This window comes from Peromyscus eremicus, chromosome 6 (genome assembly GCF_949786415.1).
Source record: "Peromyscus eremicus chromosome 6, PerEre_H2_v1, whole genome shotgun sequence".
In the NCBI taxonomy this organism is placed as follows: Eukaryota; Metazoa; Chordata; class Mammalia; order Rodentia; family Cricetidae; genus Peromyscus; species Peromyscus eremicus.
This window is the reverse complement of record NC_081421.1, coordinates 68,341,435-68,361,930: the sequence shown is the minus strand read 5'-3', so window position 1 is coordinate 68,361,930 and position 20,496 is coordinate 68,341,435. Positions and strand designations below refer to the sequence as shown.

The 20,496-nt window shown below is 45.7% G+C and overlaps 1 protein-coding gene across 2 annotated transcripts; it reads right to left on the bottom strand.

The window, feature by feature from the left end:
* Positions 1-2,196: 2,196 nt before the first annotated feature.
* Positions 2,197-8,531, bottom strand: Rfx5 (regulatory factor X5). Of its 2 annotated transcripts, none has more exons than XM_059265812.1 (10): positions 8,185-8,531; positions 7,347-7,478; positions 7,111-7,144; positions 6,664-6,746; positions 6,007-6,126; positions 5,705-5,824; positions 5,506-5,587; positions 5,019-5,220; positions 4,408-4,511; positions 2,197-4,007 (listed from the first exon to the last, which is right to left on the bottom strand). In XM_059265812.1, exons 1-10 carry the CDS (start codon positions 8,271-8,273, stop codon positions 2,910-2,912), a joined length of 2,064 nt encoding a protein of 687 aa, XP_059121795.1. In that variant the 5' UTR covers positions 8,274-8,531; the 3' UTR covers positions 2,197-2,909. The 2 variants fall into 2 exon arrangements, with proteins under 2 accessions (XP_059121795.1, XP_059121796.1); XM_059265813.1 differs by having other exon boundaries at positions 8,244-8,361.
* Between the last annotated feature and the right edge of the window lie 11,965 nt (positions 8,532-20,496).

Genomic DNA, 20,496 nt, shown 5'->3' with positions numbered 1-20,496 from the left:
GTGGGGCATGGTGGCACATGTCTGTAATCCTACCACTTGGAGCAGAGGCAGATGGATCAAAAGTTCAAGGTGATCTTCAGCTACATAGTGCTTTAAAGGCAGCCTGGGCTACTGAAAACAAACAGAAATCAAAATGTGTCTTCTACTAACTATATGGAAACATAAAAATCAAACCTTAAAAAAGTAGGACAAGCCGGGCGGGCGGTGGTGGCGCACGCCTTTAATCCCAGCACTCGGGAGGCAGAGCCAGGCGGATCTCTGTGAGTTCAAGGCCAGCCTGCGCTACCAAGTGAGTTCCAGGAAAGGCGCAAAGCGACACAGAGAAACCCTGTCTCGAAAAACCAAAAAAAAAAAAAAAAAAAGTAGGACAAACTCTGGATAGTTATAATGAGAGGATCAACAAAGCCCACAGTAGCATCTGAAAATTTATAACTAAAATTTCTGGTACAGTTGATCACGGGGAAACTGCTGAAATGAAAAGGAAAATAGAATACATTAACTTCATGTTTGACAAGACCAATGAGTTGGGCATGGTGGCGCACACCTTCAATCCCAGCACTCTGAAGACAGAGGCAGGAGGATCTCTGTGAGTTTGAGGCCAGCCTTATCTACACAGTGAGTTCCAGGCCAGCCAGGGCTATATAATAAGATTCTGTTTCAAAAGAAAAAGGAAAAAAGGAGATATGAAATACACACTAAACTGGAAAAGTGACTCAGGAGCCCAAATAGTTTATAGTTATGAAATAACTGGAACCAGTAGTTAAAATTCTGTCTACCAAGAGCTGGGCACAGTGGTGCACACCTTTAGTCCCAGCAGTCTGGAGGCAGAGGCAGGTGGATCTACATAGTGAGTAGGACAGCAGAGCGACATAGTAGACCGTCTTGAGAAAACAAAACAGAACAAAATAAAAAAATAAATAAAAATAAATCATGCCCACAAAGAAACATAAGGCTCAGATGGCTTTATAGGTGAGTTTTATCAAACATTCAAGACCAGTTCATTTCAATATGATGTAAACTCTTCCATAAAGTAAGACAAGAGGCAACAGTCCCCAACTCAGAGGGTACACAGACCAAAAGGACCGTCCAGGACCATCTTAGAAACCTCTTTAGAAATCTTACTAAAAACAAAGGCACTCATATACAAGAATGTTCATAGCAGCATTGTGTATAATAATAACAAAAGCCTGGGAACAGCCCAATGTTACTCAGTAGGTGAATGGCTAGGTCGGTTGTGTTGTATGTATTTGCTGCAGTATTATACAGATGTAAATGAATGAATCAGCTATTACAACATCGATGAATCTTAGAAACAATGGTAGGTGCAAAAGAGCAAACCTCAAGGGACTAACAGAGTACAACATTTTTGTAAAGCTGAAATACAAGCAAAACGAAATAATACATTCTTAAAGAATATATACACACATGGCCAATATACATAAACAAGCAATTAATGAGCATAAAATTAAAGACAGTGGTTACCTCTAAGAAGAGGCAGGGAAGGGGGGCATAACCTAATAGAATTTTTAATGTTTTAATGTATAAGTTGAATGATGGGTCACAGGTACTCATTGCATTTCATAATTTATAGTAAATATTTCTTTATAGATATCAAATATTATTATAATTAAAAAAAATCTGCTCTTGTGGAAATAAATGGACAAATGGGTGTTATCTCCCTGAAAGAAAATCTGTATTTCTTGGGAAAAAAAACCAAGATTCCCTGACAAGAAGCTATCCTGTGGAGAGGACAGAGTAGGTCCTCAGTTAATATGGGCTGGTTTCCTGCTGTCCCCAAGGATACATCTGTAGTGTCTGGCTCTGGCCCCTGGTGCTCCCTGACTTACAGAGTCGGGTACCACCTCCTCGGCTAATCTAGCCTGACCCCACACGGTCCTGACACCTGGTGGCTGCAGACTGAATGAAGTGACCTCAGGCTAGCTTTCCTGGACTCATGGTAGGGAGTGGGACCCAGAGAGTCAGAATCAGACCATTGAAGGAGCTGTGAGACAGTGGAAAAGTTGTCGTCATGAGAAGTAAGAGACTCTCAAGAGAATGGCTTCCTTCTCTGTCCTTCCCAGACTACAATGAGATAAGATGTCACCGCCACAGTGAGGGAAACACAAGACTCAGGGAAAAGGCAGCAGTCTAGCTCACCTTAGCGTAGCAAGCGAAGACACACTTCCAGCAGCCACTCTCCACCCCAAGTCTCCATCTGGGGAGTCTGTGGTGTGAGAAGGCCAATTCCACCCTTTTTCCAAAGCTGGTCCATGATGTATAATAAACACATTAGCATAAACATCTTCCTGGCCACACTTGTTGGTCACCACCTGACCCAGGCTGGTTTCATCATGGTAAATCTTTGGGCTTTTGCTAGGATTCCTGACACAGTGATACCCTTTCTTTCTGCTTAGATATAATGGGCAAACGCAGTCCTGGGAGTGCTGGCAGCTGTGAATGGTCCAAACTAAGGATGATTTTACATTATCAGGTGAAGCCGTGAGAAACGTACCGAGCGATCAGATCACACCTCACCTGGAGCCAGCACTACCTCTTGACTTTCCAATTTCATAAGCCAATTAACAGCTTTTGTCTTAAGTGAGTTCTAAGTTTTCTATGATTGGAAGCCAGAATATCCCTAACCTACATTCACATTTACCCTATCTCTATTTCCCCCAGGAGAGCACAGGGATCTAGGTGGGAAGGTCATTATAATTTACTGGTTGTATTAAGCCAAGGTATTGAGCTGGAAAGGTCTGTAGCAGCTGCCAGGCACTATACAAGCCAGGCCAATGGGCTCCTTTAGGGAAAGACTAGCTGAATGAGAAGCAGGTGCAGTGAAGGGCCTCTACCAGGCAGGCAGGTTGAGCTCAAATGAACATAGCCATTCTTCCCCACAGAGCTATCTATCATGGGGGTGTTGCTTTGGGGTCTTTATGCTCCTGGGTTAGGCAACTCTGAAGTCCACGACCCTTTAACCCTTTGTTACCCTGTGTTGTGGTGTCAGCCTCTCCCTTTACCAACGAAAGGGCCTCCTTTGGAATTCCGCCCTTGATAACACTCACTTTTGAGGTGATGGGAGGAATTTTATCTTCTGCTTCTTTGGCTGGCTGGGAACTCAGGCTCCTTTCTCCTTTGGAAACAGCACCATCTTCCTGACCTTGAGTAGGCACTGTCTCCTGCTTGGCGTCACCCATTGGCCCTAGTCTTTCTGGTCTCCCAACTAAGTTGTTTTCTCCTTTGGAGCTCCATGTCTCCCAGAGTAACCTCGGAGATCGGGGAGAGTTCACAGCAGCTGCGGCTGCTGCCTTCTCTGGAGTAGCATTCCTCTCCCCACTCCCGCCTGGCTTTTTTCGAGGGCGTCCCCGCTTCCTTTTCGCCTCACTCACTGTGGCCTCGGCCTCTTGCTTCACTTCTTTAACCGGTGGGTCCTGCCCACTGGCCTCACTCAGAGGCACTTCCGCTGTCCTTTTGATACCTTTGTCATGGGGTCGTGGGTCACCACTTATCACTACCTCCCTGTTCTCTGTGCCTCGAGGCAGAAGTAGTGTCCTAGGTGGAATTCGCCCAGCCCCAGGCCCAGCCCCAGGCCCAGCCCCGGGCCCAGGCCCAGGCCCAGCCCCAGCCCCAGCCCCAGCCCCAGCCCCAGCCCCAGGCCCAGGTGCAGGCACAGCCCCGAGCCCAGGCCCAATTCTAGCCCCAGCCCCTGATAAAGTAGGAACAGGTGGTAAGATCATGTTAATGATGGGCACAGCTGCCTGGGGTCCCCCAACCCTAGCAGGCAGAGGCAATGTAGCTACTTTCAGAGTGCCTGGAGAAAGCTTAGGAGCCAGAATGGGTGTAATAAGTGACTGTGGTGCTCGGGGAAGGAGCACAGGCAGGCGGGCCACAAGGGCATTAACTTGTGGCTTACTGGCTGCGGGGGCTGGGCTGTCAATTACACTCTTCTTCCGTTCTCCACGTCCTGGGGTGTCAGTTCCAGCTCGGACTTCTAGCTCCTTAGGAGGCTAAAATGCAAACATAGCCACAATCATGTATAAAGACTGTGAATACAGGGCTGGGGAGATGGCTCACAGGTTAAGAGGATTTGTTCCTGTAGAGGATCCAGGTTCGGTTCCCAGCACCCACATGGTGGCTCACAATAGTAACTCTAGTTCCAGGGCATCTGAAGTCCTCTTCTCCCCTTAGGCACCAGGTACATATGTGGTGCACATACATGCATGCAAGCAAAACATTCATACACATGAATAAATAAATCTAAAGATAACTAAGAAAATAAAGACTGAATACAGGAGGAAGAGAAGGGCTTGATGCACCAAAATAAAAGTACGAGGAGGCTCTTTGCTGGAAGGGGACACTAAAACCCCGAGCCCTGGGCCACGAAGGCAGAGGCATTAGCTGCCTTACCTGGGCTGGTCTCTCTGGCTTCTTGGGGCCTCCACCTTCCAGGTTCTCTACGCCATTCTTGGATTTACATGATGACCGTTCCCGAGGGGCTCGCTCTTCCTCTTCTGCAGAGGTACCCAATGGGAATAAAGCAAGGGTGAGGAAAAAACCAAGGTGTGGACAGTGAAGTGAACCTGACTGCCTAGCTGTGCCTGGGACAGACAGCGGGGAAAGCATGTGTTTAAAGCATGTCCTAAGAAGCAGCTCCAGGAGGGGCTGGGCTGATAGTTCAGTTGGTTACAGGCTTGCCAAGTAAGCATGACTTGAGTTCCACCTGGCCCGCACACCTATCCACCCACACAAAAATGATCACCGGGAAGAGAAGGCAATCCGAGGTGTGTCCACCCTTGTATTTGGGAAGGCCTTTAGAGCTGGAAAGGATATCAGTGTGTGCCTGTTGGGAGGTTGAGGCAGGAGGACTGCTAGAGCCCAGGAGGGCTAGTCCATCTATGGCAACAGAGTCAGACACACACACACACACACACACACACACACACACACACACACACACACACACACGCACGTCCAAAAAAAAAAACCGGTAAAAGTGGCTGAAGAGCAGGTCCACCCACCAGCAAGCCCCCCAGCCTTAAGCACATGAGCATGTGCAGATCGGGCAGAGATGAGATGCTGCTGTAGTAGGTAGCGGGCGACCTGAACTATGGAACTGAAGGACCGTTTCAGGATCTGCTCTGCCCAGTCACAAGTCAGGGCACAGGCTGCCTCTACCAGTTCATCCCGAGGTGCTTGGGTTACTTCTGGGCCCATTTCTGGCTGGAGTGGAGAAAGACATGCTCAATCAGATTACCAAGTGAATTACTTGTCCCTCCCCTACTACTGACTAAAGCAGAAACCAGACTGAGGACAGAAGTTGCTCCTACTCATTAAGACCCAGAAACTCAAATTCTCTTCTTCCCATGCTTAGGCCACAAGGAAGGCAGACGGTCCCCCAGAAGCAATGTATGAATGACTGTGGTTTTCCCAGCCACCAAAATAAGTCCTAAAGACCTCTTTTACCTGGGAGAGGGAATTAATTAGCATTGGAAGGTCATTACTTACACTCTCAGAACCCTTTAGGTCAAGTCCAGGCAATGGTGGCATAGACACCAAGGTCTTCCTTCGGATGCCACTGTAGCAATACCTGATGCAAGTTAAGGAGCAGCCCAAATCTGGAGCTCTTCAAGCCTCTTAGACGAGTTAGGCCACTTCTATATTGTACCTTTTCCTCCCCAGGTCCTAAGCTCTCAGTCAAGGATACTTGGATTGGCCCCGACCACCAAGTCGTCGGGCCTTGATGTCAGGGAAGATCTCTCTGATGATTTTACCGAAGTTGGCTGTGCTGAGTGGGCGGCAACAGGCAAGACTCTCACAGTACTTTCTGAGGAAGTGGGGGTAGAGTGAGAAGATATTCAGAGAAGGCTACTGGTGGGCTCAGAGGGTTCCTAGGGACCAAGTGTGGGGAGGCCTTTAAGAGGTCACACTCTAGCAAGGCAGGAGGAACTTCAAGGGGAAGGGTCTAGTCCTGTGCCCAACAACCCAGGCATCACCTTCTTTACATACCGATAGGCATCATAGACACTTTGCTTTGGCAGACAGGTATCCATGTGCTCTTCCAGGTGGTTGCGGATCCACCTACAGGCATACATATACTCCTCATTGCTAAGTATACTCGGCTCTGAGCTGTAAGACAAGTAAAAGGACACACATACTTCAATGGTGCTGGACCAAATCAGTCAGTCCCAAATGCACCTTTCTCTGCTAAACCATGCCAGGGCAGGACATCATCTATGCATCTCCTACTTAAACCATGCCAGGGCAGGACATCATCTATGCATCTCCTACTTAAACCATGCCAGGGCAGGACATCATCTATGCATCTCCTACTTAAACCATGCCAGGGCAGGACATCATCTATGCATCTCCTACTTCTTTTTTTTTTTAATATTATTTTATATGTATGAGTGTTTTGCCTGCATGTATGTATGTGCAGCATATGTGTGCCTGCTGCCCACAGAGGTCACAAAGTGGTGTCAAGATTCCTGGGAACTGGAGTTATAGATGGTTGTGAGCTACTATGTGGGAGCTAGGAATTGAACCTGGGTCCTATGCAAGAGCAGCCAGTGCTCTTAACCCCCTCCCCATCACCTACTTTTTGACTCATCACAGTGAGACTCAAGATCAGAACCTAGGACATCTAAAACACTAACACCAAAGTACCTTTTATCGCCAATGCTGGGCCCTGAAGGGAGCTGAAGGTAGAGATAGAGCTTGTCGTTGTCAGAGAACTTCTGTACTTCTTGCTGAGGCAGAAGGAAAGAGAAGTAGGAGAGATGAAGCCAAGGACCCAGTGAATGATCTGATCTTGACCACAGAGTCCAGCTGACTCTAAGTCAGGCTGTCAGAATGAAAAGGGACCTGAGTTGAGTTTGAGTACTCACTGTACTGAGGAACCTTATGGGCTCCCATGGAGAGAAAGGGAGCAGAGGGGAGGGGACTGGGTTTGACTTTATCTCTTTCTACATAGGTCACAGAAGGCTGTAGCATGATGCTCAAAGGTGGACAGCACTGCCGCTCCCACATAAACCGATGTATTGCCTCACATCATCACCACCATCCTCACCCCTCGGCAATACCACCTCTGTGGCCCTTTCCCAACATGCTTACCAGAATTCCCTCGACTTTGTTCTGCACGGCCTTGCTGTGGAGAAGAAGAAAAGCTGGAGGTCACAAGGTTTTCCCATCCCTTTGTCTGATTGCTAGAGATAGAAAAGGGACCACACTGCTACCAAGACCCCAGACCTCAGCCTGCTCTTGAACACTTGCCTGAGTAAGGAGTGAAGGGTAACAAGGATCTACAGCTGGGGCTGGAACAGGGTTTGGAGACCGAGACGATTACTTACGAAATGGTACCTCGGAGCCTTTGAAGAAGGGTGGTGGGTTCCCCAGCTTCAGCACCACCTTGGGGCCTTGCCCCAACCCTGGGACTTTTAACATCAGGTTTATCTTCTGCCATCCCAGCATGAGGACTAAAGCTGAGAGAAGACAAGACAGGAGATTTAACTCCCACCAAGCTTCCTTTCCCCTAGAGACCCCAGGGCAGTCCTGTCTCTACCCAGAAATACAAACAGAAGCAAAGCTTCCCCCAGAGGTTTTCCTCACCACTTGCCTTCTCTAAAATTAGAATTATTCCGTTACTTTGTCAGGTCCTTCTAGACCCAAAGAGATCTCTGACATCTCCATTCTCTATGCCCCACCTTTTCAAGTCTCTCAAATCTGGGAAACTGTTACGGGAAGAGATAGGGGTGGGGAAATCCACGTTAGAAAGCGATCTTGTAATTCCTCCCAGTGCTGTAACGGCCCCCGACCCCGAAAAAAAAAAACAACGACAACGACAAACCAAAGTTCTCCGATATTCTAATAGACTCCTCGCCATTGATTTTGCCGGGGAGGTCGGAAGGGAGAGGAACATACTCGGCCCTTCCAGGTTTGAAAAAAACTGGGCCCGAGTTCTCATTACGGAGTCTCGCCACGGCTTCCCCCGCTGCCCCCCTCGCCGCGGCGCGGACCCTACGTCATCCCACGGCATCCCACCCCGTGGCGTCCCCACTCCCCTCGGGCCCCTCCACCCCACCCCCTGGTGCTGATCCCGGGGGGTGGGAGGGCTGGTCTCCGAACTCCGGAGACGAGGCGCAGGAAACCCTGCGGGGAACCGGGTCCCAGATTCGGGCACGTGCGCACGGGTGAGGAGCTGCGGAAAGCTGGTCCTGCTGGCACCCAAGTCCTGTCGCCCCTCCTACCTCGGCACCGTCACCTTCCAGCACGGACATGAGATAGGTAAGAGAGAAAGAGAAACTAGCCCCTTGGCTACCTCCGCTCCAGCCCAGCCCCACGGTGCCCGGCCGGCGGGCTCGTGCGTTGCTTTTATTTTCCTTTTTCTGAATGGTTGTCCCAGCCGCGGTCTGCCTGGATACACGCACGGCCTGCTCTGTGATTGGTCGTTGCTGCCACCAAGACGAAGGCAGCGAAAGTCTGCCTGGTAACAGAATCTGATTGGTCGAGAGGGGAGGGAAAATCCAAAGTTAGTCTTATTTGAGTCAAGAGGGGGAAGTCCAGGTTAGGTTTCGGTTAAAACTGGGGTCGGTTAGGCCTGCGGGTCCGGACACGGTTCTTTTCTTAAAGGGACCGCAGGATGAAAGCCCGAGCGCTCCGCGGCCTCTGGAGCGTCTGCTCTTTTGCCCTCTGATCCTGTGCTGTAAGGTCATCGAGAAGACGGATAAGGGAACGAGCGCGGGTTTTACTCGGGGAGAGACCTGCGTAGATGCCCTCTAGGGTCCGAAACCACAGCGGGCAGTTAGGGGCTAGGAAAGTGGTTGGCTAGGGTTAGCTGGGGAATAAGGTGAGTTTAAAGTGTCAGGAGGATGACAAACATCCTCATTACTGGGGGTCGATAGGACATGGGTGGCAAGAATCTGTAAAAACAAGTTACTTTGGTTGTGGGAACCAGATTTCTTTGGTTTCAGGGATTCACATTGTCTCACCAAAATTGGGGAGCTTTACAAAACGGAGTGGACATAGCTACCATGTTTGAATTTTGCCTTTGGCTGTTCGAGCTGGCCCAAAGGAATCAGTCGGTGGTTGTTCTGTTTAAAGAACTGCTAGAAAATGATGGCTAGTGATGGCAATTCTTTATAACATCCTGTAACTCCTTTTTGGTATAAAAAAACAAGTTGAACCATTCCAAGTCTTTCCCTCGTTTTCCCCAGTCCCCTGCGGCCAACAGCCTCTCAAACAGCAGACCCCCCTTCCTTCCACAGAGACTCTTCAAACCCTTAGCAGCTGTACCACATTAAGTGGAAATTTTTTCTCTATTGTTAGCCATGCTCACGCCATTTTATAAAGCGCCTCCGTTTTAGTTAAGCAATGACAACTCCCAGAACTAAAGCATCTTCGTGCCAATTCATTTTCCAGATTCTTGCCTCTTTGCTCCATTTACCCCAGAAACCCACAAGAGATGTTTATTGGTCACCTGACCCACCCACTACACACCCTACCTCCCTAGCTACCTTTAGTAACTAGTGACCATTGGCCACAAAAGGAAGCTCTATAGGCCCTTCCACCCTTCCCTTTTCTGTCCTGTAACTGGTTCCGGTCCTTATACTAAAGACACCTCCCCCCACCCCTTTGCAGGTCTTTTCCAGAATAAAGCCTGTCTGTTGAGCCTCTAGTCCTTTTCTCTGTCTTCCCTCCATACTCATCTCCCTCTGCCCGTTAGTGAGTACTCTGGTTTCCTGTGTGTGCTTCCTCTCCTTCCTAGGAGTTCCCTACTTGGTGAACACCGGAACTTTGATTACGTGCCGCATGAAGAAATTTAGTGCTGTGGTAACTTTTCCCTTCAGAAAAGGTAGTATTTGATAGGTTATGGGTGCATAACCCTCTGAAGGTTTGTTGAGCTCCTGATGAAAGACACACATGCAGAATTTCGCACCTATCTTACGCAGTCGTGGGCTCCAGGTCAACAGTCTCTTACATGGATGCATTTTGTTCCACACAGTAGAGATGTTCCACCCCAAGTCATATTCCCAGTCCTGACCGGAGTTTTGTAAAGGAAGTGGTGCTTGTGGTCTCCTCCCCACAGCCCTGTGAGGCCCCATTTCCCTCCTGTGGGAAATGGGGTGAAATAATATCTTTTCTCTGGAAGAGTTCATGAGACTGAGTAAATTCTATCTTTAAAGGAATTGGTAGGATGTCTCCCTGTCAGTCTTTTCCTAAGACTGAAGTAATGTACTCATGGTTGCTCTCTTTGTTGAAGGTTGACTCGGATCCTGTGCTCAGGAGTAGCACTTTGCTAATGACCTCTGCTGCCAGCCACTAAGTCCATGAGGCAGCCTTCTGACCACTCAGAACAAGGCCCAGGACTCTTTAGGAGTATCATTACTCTCCCTGTACAACATGCTTGCTGAAGCATGGCTAACCTCCCTTCTGTAGAAGTGAACATCTTGCCTTGCTCAAACACTTCGGATTGCATGGTTTCCTGGTTAGATTCAGCTGTCAGTTCGACACAACCTAGAGTTATTTGAGGGAGTTTCAGTTGGGATTGGCCTGGGGGGCATTTTCTTGATTGCTAATTGATCCAGAGCTCAGCCCTCTGTAGACAGTGCCGTCTCTAGGTTGGTGGGCCCGGGCTGTATGAGAAAGGCACCTGGAGTCAGGTAGGGAGTAAGCCGGTGAGCACCTGCCCTGCACGGTTCTGGCCTCTGCTCCTGCCCCAAGCTCCTGCCCTGAATCCCTCAGTGACAGATCGTTACCTAGACGTGTAAGATGAAGTAAGCCCCTTTCTTCTCGAAGGTGCTTTTGGTCAGAGTGTCCTAGCACACCAACAGAAAGCAAGCTGGAACATGTGGCCATTTTCTTGAGCCCTCAGACCCATTTTAAACACTACTACTGGCATCTGTTAGGATTGGGGAGAATGTGTTGTGGAATTTGCGGACAGAAGGCTATTTGGTTTTCACTGTGTAATTGATACTACTCTTAGCTTTAGGGTTGGTGGAGGCTAGACATTTCCTAGCTCAGTGGATACATTTTGAGAAGTTTATTAGTAAGGGGATTGTTAGGTCAGATAGAAAGTGAAGGTAATTGGCCTAAGGGCCTAAGCTAGCCCAAGATAATTTTGGTGACACATTTTTTACAACTGTGATTTTTGTTTGTCTTTTCCTTTCTTTTTAAATACATAGCTTCACTCTAGGCAAGTCTGACCTTGAATACCCCATGTTCACCCTGAAGTCATTGCAGTCCTCCTGCTTAGTCTTCCAGGTGTGGGGTTTATAGGCATGAGTCCCCATGCTCCAGAACTATGATGTTCTAGTCAGCTGAGGCCAAGCAGTCTGCAGGATGACTGTAGCTTCTTCCGAGAACTGGAGCTCACACATCTTCATGGTAGTTTTTATTTCATTAATTAATTTTTGTTTTATGTGCATTGGTGTTTTGCCCATGTGTGCCTGTGTGAGGGTGTCTGATCCCTGAAACTGCAGTTAGAGACAGCTGAGAATTGAACCTGGGTCCTCAGGAAGAGCAGCCAGTGTTCTTAACCGCCAAGCCATCTCTCCAGCCCAGTGTTTTTATTTTATTATATTTTCTAACCCTATGAACTTTTTATTTAAAAAACTTGCAAATAAATAAAAATACTATGTACCCAAATTAACTAGACCTCAAGTCTGTGCAACTCAATGAACTCGAATTGGCATTCAGAATGGAAGCTATAAAGCTTCACATTAGCTTTTACACTTTCAGTATCAAATATATTTTATGCACTAATCCACCACCCAAACCAAAAATCTGTGACAGAATTAGAACTAGAAAGAAATTAGCTTTCTATCCTCTTATAACTGTGGTCATTACCTGCCTCCAGTCCTCCTCATCCCCTGGTGTTTAGCCTTTTTTGTTCTTTTCAGGTTACACTGAACCCACATATGCATCCACTTGCATGTGTACACAGATCATTGGCTAGATTCTGCATGAGAGAGCACATGTAGATTGCTTCTTTCCGAGATTGTGATTTTGCTTAGTATCGAACAGTCTGACTCCATTTTCCTGACGTTTTTTAACTTCATTTTTCTCTAGAACTGAGTAGTATGCACACCACATTTTCATTATCCATTCATCTGTTGACAACCAGGTTGATTCCAATTCTTTGCTATACTGACTAAAGCAGCAATAAACATGAATGTGCAAATATCTCTATGACAGGGTACAGACTGGGTCATATGGTAGTTCTAGTTTTAATTTTTTGAGGAATCTACAGACTGACGTCCACAATGGCTGTATTAACTCGTACCCCCACCAACAGTAAATTAGGGTTCCTCTCCGTCCACATCCTCTCCAACATTTGTTATCAGATTTCTTGAAGACAGCCATTCTCACTGGAATGAGGTGGTATCTCAGAATAGTTTTAATTTGCATTTCCCTGGTGGTTAGGGATATTGAACACTTTTAAAAATAGTTATTGGGTTCCAGACATGGTGGCACACACCTTTAATCCTAGCACTCGGGAGGCTTAGGCAGGTGAATCTTTGTGAGTTCACGACCAGCTTGGTCTTCATAGTAGGTTCCGGGCCAGCCAAAGTTACACAATGAGACCTTGTCTCAAAGGTACTGGCCGTTTGTGTCGGCATTCCCTTTGGAAACTGTCTGCTTGCTCTTTGGTGATTGACAGTTTTATTTCCTTTGTTAATTAATTTCTGCAATTCTTTGTAAATTCTGGATATTAGCCCCTTGTCTAAATTTTCGCCTGTAAAGATTTTCTTCCATTCTGGAGGTTGTCTGTTAATTCTGATCATTGTTTCCTCTGCTGTACAGAAACTTTATTTTCCTGTCATTCTGTCTGTTGATACTTGGGGTTAGTTCCTGTACTGCTGCTGGTCATTAAAAAAAAGCTCTGACCATATAGCTCTGACTGTCCTGGAACTTGCTGTGTAGCCCAGGCTGGCCTTGAACTCACAGAGAGCTGCCTGCCTCTGCCTCCCTGGTGCTGGGATTAGAGGCCTGGCCAGTTTTGCCCACACCATTTGTTGAGTAGGCTATCTTTTTTCCAAATTATGTTTTTGTCGTGTTTGTCAAACATTAAGTGAATGCAGTTTTGCCGTTTCAGTTCTGGGTTCTCTACTATTTCATTGGTCTGTCTATTTCATCCCAGGACCAGGCTGCCTTTATCACTACAGCTCTTTGGTATAATTTGAGGTCAGATGTTGTAATACTGGGAGTGCTGTTACTCCCTAGGAGTACTTCAGCTATCGGTGGTCTTCTGTGATTCCATAGGATTTCTTGTATTGTTTTTCTAACCCATGAAATATGACATGGGATTTTGATAGGTAATTACATTCATTTTGTATATTAATTTTTCAACATAGACATCTTTACAATATTAATTCTTCCTATTCAGGAATATGGAATATTTCCTCATTATTTAATATCTTCTGTGATTTCCTTTTTCAGTATCTTGAAGTTTTAATTGTAGAAGTCTTTCACTCTTTAGATATATTCTTTTTTTTTTTTTTTTGGTTTTTTTTTTTTTTTTTTTTTTTGGTTTTTTCGAGACAGGGTTTCTCTGTGTAGCTTTGCGCTTTTCCTGGGACTCACTTGGTAGTCCAGGCTGGCCTCGAACTCACAGAGATCTGCCTGGCTCTGCCTCCCAAGTGCTGGGATTAAAGGCGTGCGCCACCACCGCCCGGCTAGATATATTCTTTAATACTTAAATTTGGGGCAGAGTTATTTTGAATGAAATTTTTTTTCTAATTTCTTCAAGAGTAGACTGTTAGTACAAATGAACGCTACTCTAGAGACAAATGGAAATGAAAGCACATCTTATCAGAACCTGTGGGATGCAGCCAAGGCAGTCCTAAGAGGACAGTTAATAGTGATAAATCCTCAAATTAAAAAATCTGAGAGATAGGGGCTGGAGAGATGGCTCAGTGGTTAAGAGCACTGACTGCTCTTCCAGAGGACCCAGGTTCAATTCCTAGCACATGGCAGCTCCCTACTGTCTAGAACTCCAGTTCCAGGAGACTTAACACTCTCACACAGACATATGCAGGCAAAACACCAGTGCACCTAAAATAAAAATAAATTTCAAAAAATCTTATAGATAGCCAGTGGTGGCACACGCCTTTAATCCCAGCTAATCCCAGCACTTGGGAGGCTGAGGCAGGTGGATTTCTATTAGTTCAAGGCCAGCCTGGTTTACAGAGCAAGTTCCAGAACAGCCAGGGCTACACAGAGAAACTCTGTCTTGAAAAACTAAAACAACAACAACAAAAAAACCCAAGAGATATGAAATAATGTAATGATGCACCCTCAAGACTCTCAGAAAGCAAGCAGCTAACCCTAAACATAGTAGACAGCAAAAAATAATATAGATTAGGGAAGAAAGTAATGAAATCGAGGTTGAAAAGACACAAAAATCAAAGAGTTGGTTCTTTGAAGAAGTTAGTAAGATAAGACAACTTTTAGCTAATCTGACAAGAAGACAAGTTAACAAAATTAGAGGTCAAGGGTGTTGTTACAGTGATCTCCAATGAAATTCAGAACATCATAGAAATGACTGTGAAAGACTGTACTCTGACTACCTGGATAACTCCCAGGAAATTTTCTCAGCTCATAGCATCTACCAAGATTAAGCTCTGAAGGTACAGATAACTTAGACAGACCCTGCAAACTTGAGATTAAGCTGTTTATAAAAGCCTTGCTGCCAAGAAAAGCCCAGGACCAGACAGATTGACTGCTGAATTTTATCAAACTTCAAGGAGGGCCCCAGACCAATTTTTTTTGTTCCATAAAATAGAAAGTGAAAGCTGGGCAGTGGCACATGCTTTTAGTGCCAGCACTCAGGAGGCAGAAGCAAGCAGAACTCTGGGTTTGAGGTCCAGCCTGATCTACATAATGAATTCCAGGACATCCAGGCCTACACAGAGAGGCCTTGTCTCAAAAAACAAAACAAACAAAAATACAAAGTGAAGAAACACCACTAAATTCATTCTGTGAAGCCAGTGTGGTCTTGTTACCAAAACCAGATAGACACTACAAAATAGAAAATTCAAAGTATTTTTAAACTTGTTCTCCGATTCCTATATTTCCCTGGACTAGTTGAAATCTAGAATGCTATCAAGCTTAATTTTTCTAGCAAGGATATTTTAGGTAGTATTGTGTGCTTTCTATTGCCTCTTTATTGGAACATATATAAGCTCTGGTTACCCTCCTTTTGTAGTTTAAAAACATTATTCTTTTATTTTGAGATAGAGTCTTACATAGCCCAGGTTAACCCAAGTTCTATGCATTCTCCTGATCTGCCTGCCTATATCACCCAAGTGCAGGAGAGGCATAATTGTTAGTCTTTCTCTTTTTTAAACGGTGTGTGAGTGCACATGCACACAAGTCACAGTACTTAGGTGGAGGTCAGAGGACAACTTGCTGATGTCAGTTCTCTCCTTTCACCATGTGGGTCCTGGAATCTACTCGGGTCATGATGCTCGGAGGCCTTTTCCCACTGAGCCTCTCACTTGATTCTCAGTGTCCCAGTGGATACTTTCAAGTTGTCCCTTGCATTATTCTTTATTTTGTGAGAATCAAAGGTTCCTATATAGTTACAAGAAATAATTCAGAAAGATTTCCTGTGCCCTTCACCCCATTTTACTAAATGGCGCATTTTACATAACCACAGTACAATATAGTAACCAGGAAATTGGCATTGATACAATCGGCCAAGCTTATCTAGATTTCCTCAGTTTTACACATGCTCATTTGTGTATAGTGTTTAGATCTCTGTGACTTTATCACATTGTAGATTTGTGTAACCACCACTTGGTTCTGACACTCAAGAGTCATCACCACAGGATACCCAATGTTAACTTAACCCCTGGCAACCATTACCTGTTCTCTGGTTATATGATTTTGACCTTTGAGAATGTTTTATAGTCAGAATTATTTTATACACACACATACATATGTAAAAGTAAGTTTTTTGGCATGTGTATGTGTTTTTATTCAAAGTAGTTCCCTTAGTTTGGTGAGATGGCTTAGTGGGTAAAAAACTTCTATTAAGACTGATGACCTGAGTTCAAATCCCAGGACCATATGGTAGATGGAGGTGGTACCTGAACTATGGCATATGTTCATGCACACACACACACACACACACACACACACACACACACACACACACGATGCCTTTGGTAATGGTATCTGTCTTAGTTAGGGTTTCTGTTATGAATTGTTGGGGGGGTATGACCCCCTCCCCAGTATCCCAAGTGTGCAGGGAAATTCACAACCCAGATGCTGCATCCACATGGAGAGTTTATTATAATAGAGAGATAAAGAGAAAGATAGGAAAGAGAGACAGAGAAAGAGAGAGAGAGGTTGAGGGTCCACACCTCATGGGAGGAAAAGCGGAAGAGAGAGGAAGGGGAGGAGTTTTTCCTTAGAATGAGGCTTTTACCGTCAGGAAGCAGGGCGGAGCCAAGAGGTGGGATTTCAAGGGGTGGATCAAAATATTAATAGTTTCTATTGCTGTGAAGGGACACATGACCATGGCAGCTCTTATAAAGGAAAACATTTAATTGTGGTGGCTCTCTTACCGTTCAGAGGCTCAGTCCATTATCATCATGGTGGGACATGGTGGTGTGCAGGCAGACATGGTGCTGGAGAGGTAGCCAAGTGTCCTACATCTTGTAGGCAACAGGAAGTGGACTGTCTCATTGGGTGGTATCTTGAGCGTATATGAGACCTCAAAGCCTGCCTCCATAGTGACACACTTCTCCAACAAGACCACACCTACTCTAAGAGGGCCACACCTCTTAATAGTGCCTCTCCTTTGGGGGCCATTTTCTTTCAGACCTCCACAGTAATAGAAAGCAAACTAGGATGCACACACATGCACTCTTTCTCACACACTCTCACATGGCTGGGGGAAGTACTAAAGCTATAAGTTGTTTTAGAAGTCTTTGAGAGCCATCCAAGTTGTGGTTATCAATAGTTCATTTTTTTATTATGATTTTTATTTTTATTATTTTTATTTATCATTTTATTATATCCATGGCATGGATATAATACAATTTGTTTAGCCATTCCCTTGCTTTTGGTAAATCTGATGAAGGACATTTGGGTTGTTTCTAGTTTGGGGTTATTGCCAAAAAAGCTACGATGAACTGTTGTATACTAGTTTTTATATGAACATACATTTTGAGTAGCTATCCAAAAATAAATGCATGAAGGGCAGTTGCTCATACAGAGCCACATTTAAATTTTAAAAAGACCTGCCAAACTATTTTTTAATGTGCATCGGTGTTTTGCCTGCATGTCTGTGTGAGGGTGTAGGATCCCTAGAACTGGAGTTACAGACAGTTGTGAGTTACTGCCATGTGGGTGTTAGGAATTGAACCTGGGTCCTTTGGAAGAGCTGCCAATGCTCTTAACTGCTGAGCAATCTCTCCAGCCCCTTCCAAACTATTTTTTTTTTTTTAGACAGGGTTTCTCTGTGTAGCTTTGCGCCTTTCCTGAAACTCACTTGGTAGCCCAGGCTGGCCTCGAACTCACAGAGATCCGCCTGGCTCTGCCTCCCAAGTGCTGGGATTAAAGGCGTGCGCCACCACCGCCCGGCCTCCAAACTATTTTTAAGAGTGGTTGTTCCATGCCTTCCTGTCTGTGATAGACCATACATTCAAACTATGAGGCAGAATAAACCCTTCTCTTCATTAAAAAAAAAAAAAAAAGAATGATTGTTCCTGGGGCTGTGGAGATGACTCAGTGGTTAAAGTGCTTGTTGCACAGCCTGAGGATCTGAGTTCAGATCCCAGCACTCATCAAATACCAGGAGAGCATGGCAACCCACCTGCAATTCTAGCAGTGGAAGGTTGAGATGGGATTCCCAGAGTGAGTTGGCTAGAAAGACTGGCTGTATCAGTAAGCTCTGTGTTTGATTGGGAGGTCCTGCCTCAGTGAGTAATGAGTGATGGAGGGTTTGGGGCATCAACCTTAGACCTCCATATGAATGTCCACACAATGCATAAACACACCTCCACATATGCAGACATTCATCTCTCTCTCTCTCTCTCTCTCTCTCTCTCTCTCTCTCTCTCTCTCTTTCTCTCTCTCTCTCTCTCTCTCTCTCTCTCTCTCTCTCTCTCTCTCACACACACACACACACACACACACACACACACACACACTTGCCTGTGGAAAATAAATTGGTTTTTTTGAGACAGGGTCTCTCTGTTTAGTCCTGGCCCTCCTGGAACTAGATGTGTACACCAGGTTGGTCTCAAACTCACTGAGGCCTGTCTGCCTCTGTCTTCCGAGGGCTGGGATTAAAGGCTTGCACCACTGCACTGGATGAGAAAAATGTATACTGGATTTTGAATCTAGAGCCTTCATGTACACTCTACCAGACATTCTACCATAAGCTACTACATGAGCAGCTCGAAAATGGAGGAAAAGAATGTCCCCTTTTACATCCCAACCAGCAATGGACAGTTGTCTCACCAGCCCGGTCCCCTCCCCCTTCTCCTCCCCCCACTTCGTCACCATTCTGGTGCTGGGAATGGAAGCCAGGGTCTTACGTGCACTCCACCACTGAGATATTGTTATGGAATCTGAGACCACTGGGAAAAGACCCCTACACTCAATTCAGATTATAGTTAGCCAGATTTATTAAAACTGCCAGCAGGGACACAGTCTCTAATCCAGTTCCGAGATGTACCTCCCAGAAGTGAGTGAAGGAAGGCCTTTTAAAGGAGAAAACCACAATTACTTCCTTTCTGTAGAACTGACAGTTCCGTGAGAAACTGCCTCACTCCCCCTGTACAGTAAGTGAGTTTCCAGAAGCCAAAGCAAGCAGTCAATCATTTTACAACAGTCACACAATTCTGGGGAGGGAGAAGGAGTCGGGGAACTTACCCTTTGGAATTTAAAATGGGTGTCCAGCACAAAGTGGAGGTGTCCTTGGCCATCACAGTATACCTATAGCTTCGTTGTTTTTTGTTTTTCAGTTGAACCATTTTAACAAGTGTGTAGTGATAGCACATTGTGAGGTATATTTATTAATTCATTTATTATCGTTATTGGTTTTGTTTTTTGGTATGTAGTCCAGGCTAGCCTGGAACTCACAGTCCTCCTGTCTCAGCTTCTCAAGCCCTGGGAATACAGGTGTGTGTCATGTCCTGGCTTGGAGGCTTGGTTTTCTACCGCTGAGTGGTGAGTTTTCCAGTTTTCCCTGCACTTTATCTGCATGTCTGTTTTCAGATGCGTTGTAGGTACTTGAGCTATAACCCCAGGTGTCTAGGTAGTTTCCTTCCTGTCTGCTGTAGGTGCTCAAGGTTTGTCCTTTGAATAGGAGAAAGCACGTAAGATGAGTTGCTTTGATTATCAGCTTAACTAGATTAAGAAACCCTTAGGACATTAGTGACACACTCCTTTGGGTGTGTCTGTGGGGGGGCTTCCAGACAGAACTAACTGAGGGATGTATACAGCATCATCTCATCCAGTGGGGGTGGGATCCTGGGTCGAATAAAAAGGGAAAAGAAGCCAGCTGAGTGCCACCATTGCCCTTTCTCTGCTTTCTGATCTGCTGGGATAGGAGCCAACAGCCTTCTGCCCCCATCCCTTCCCCACCACTCTGGGCTGCATGCCCTGAGCCACAAGGCAAAGCAAACCAGTCTCAAACTGCTTCTTGTCAGGTATTTCATTACAGCAACAAGAAAAGTAACTAATACAGAAAATTAGTACTGGGAGTAGGGTCTCTACTGTGGCTTCCTGACTTTGGGGTATTGTTAATAAGACCACTACCACAGTTTAAAGCTAAATTTGAAGCAAGATTTAATTAAACGCTGGCCAGGTGAGTGGCGAGGTTCATACTCAGGTTCCCAGGAAATGGCCCTGAGTCACATTTTGCATGGCTTTAAGAAGGCAAAACCCATAATTCACCACATTTCCTGCGAGGTTCAATGAGGGGCAAGCATACAACCTGATGTACTTTCTACCTGCATGCCTCCTGCCTGTATCCAATCAGGGGCAAGGGTACATCCTGACATATTTCCTGCCCATGTGTGATCAAGCACATAGGTGCAGGTGGGTCAAACAGACTTAGTTAGGGGAGTGAAAACATCGGGCTTGTTATCTCCCATAAATAATATCCTCCAACATTTCAGGAACTATCTGTCCTTGGACAATCAAGGGGCTTGCAGATCAGAGGCAGTTTTGTTTCATGGATCTCTAAGGCATAGTAATTAAAACTTAAAATGTAACTTTCACTCTCACAGTAGTAGGTAGGTATGTGTGCTATATTTAGAACTGTTTTGTGGAGGACCATACAAGAGTTTGGAGCTGTGAGCTAGGGAAGCCCTGGAATGTTGTAAGCAGGAGTTAATAGGCCATTCCAGTGGGAGTTCAAAAGTATGGAATGCCAATAGAAATGCAGGCAGTAAAGATTGTGCTCATGAGATTTTGGAGGGAACAAAGAGTGTCTGTAGGAAGTAGGCTAGAAGCCATTCATATTTTTCTCTGGCACAG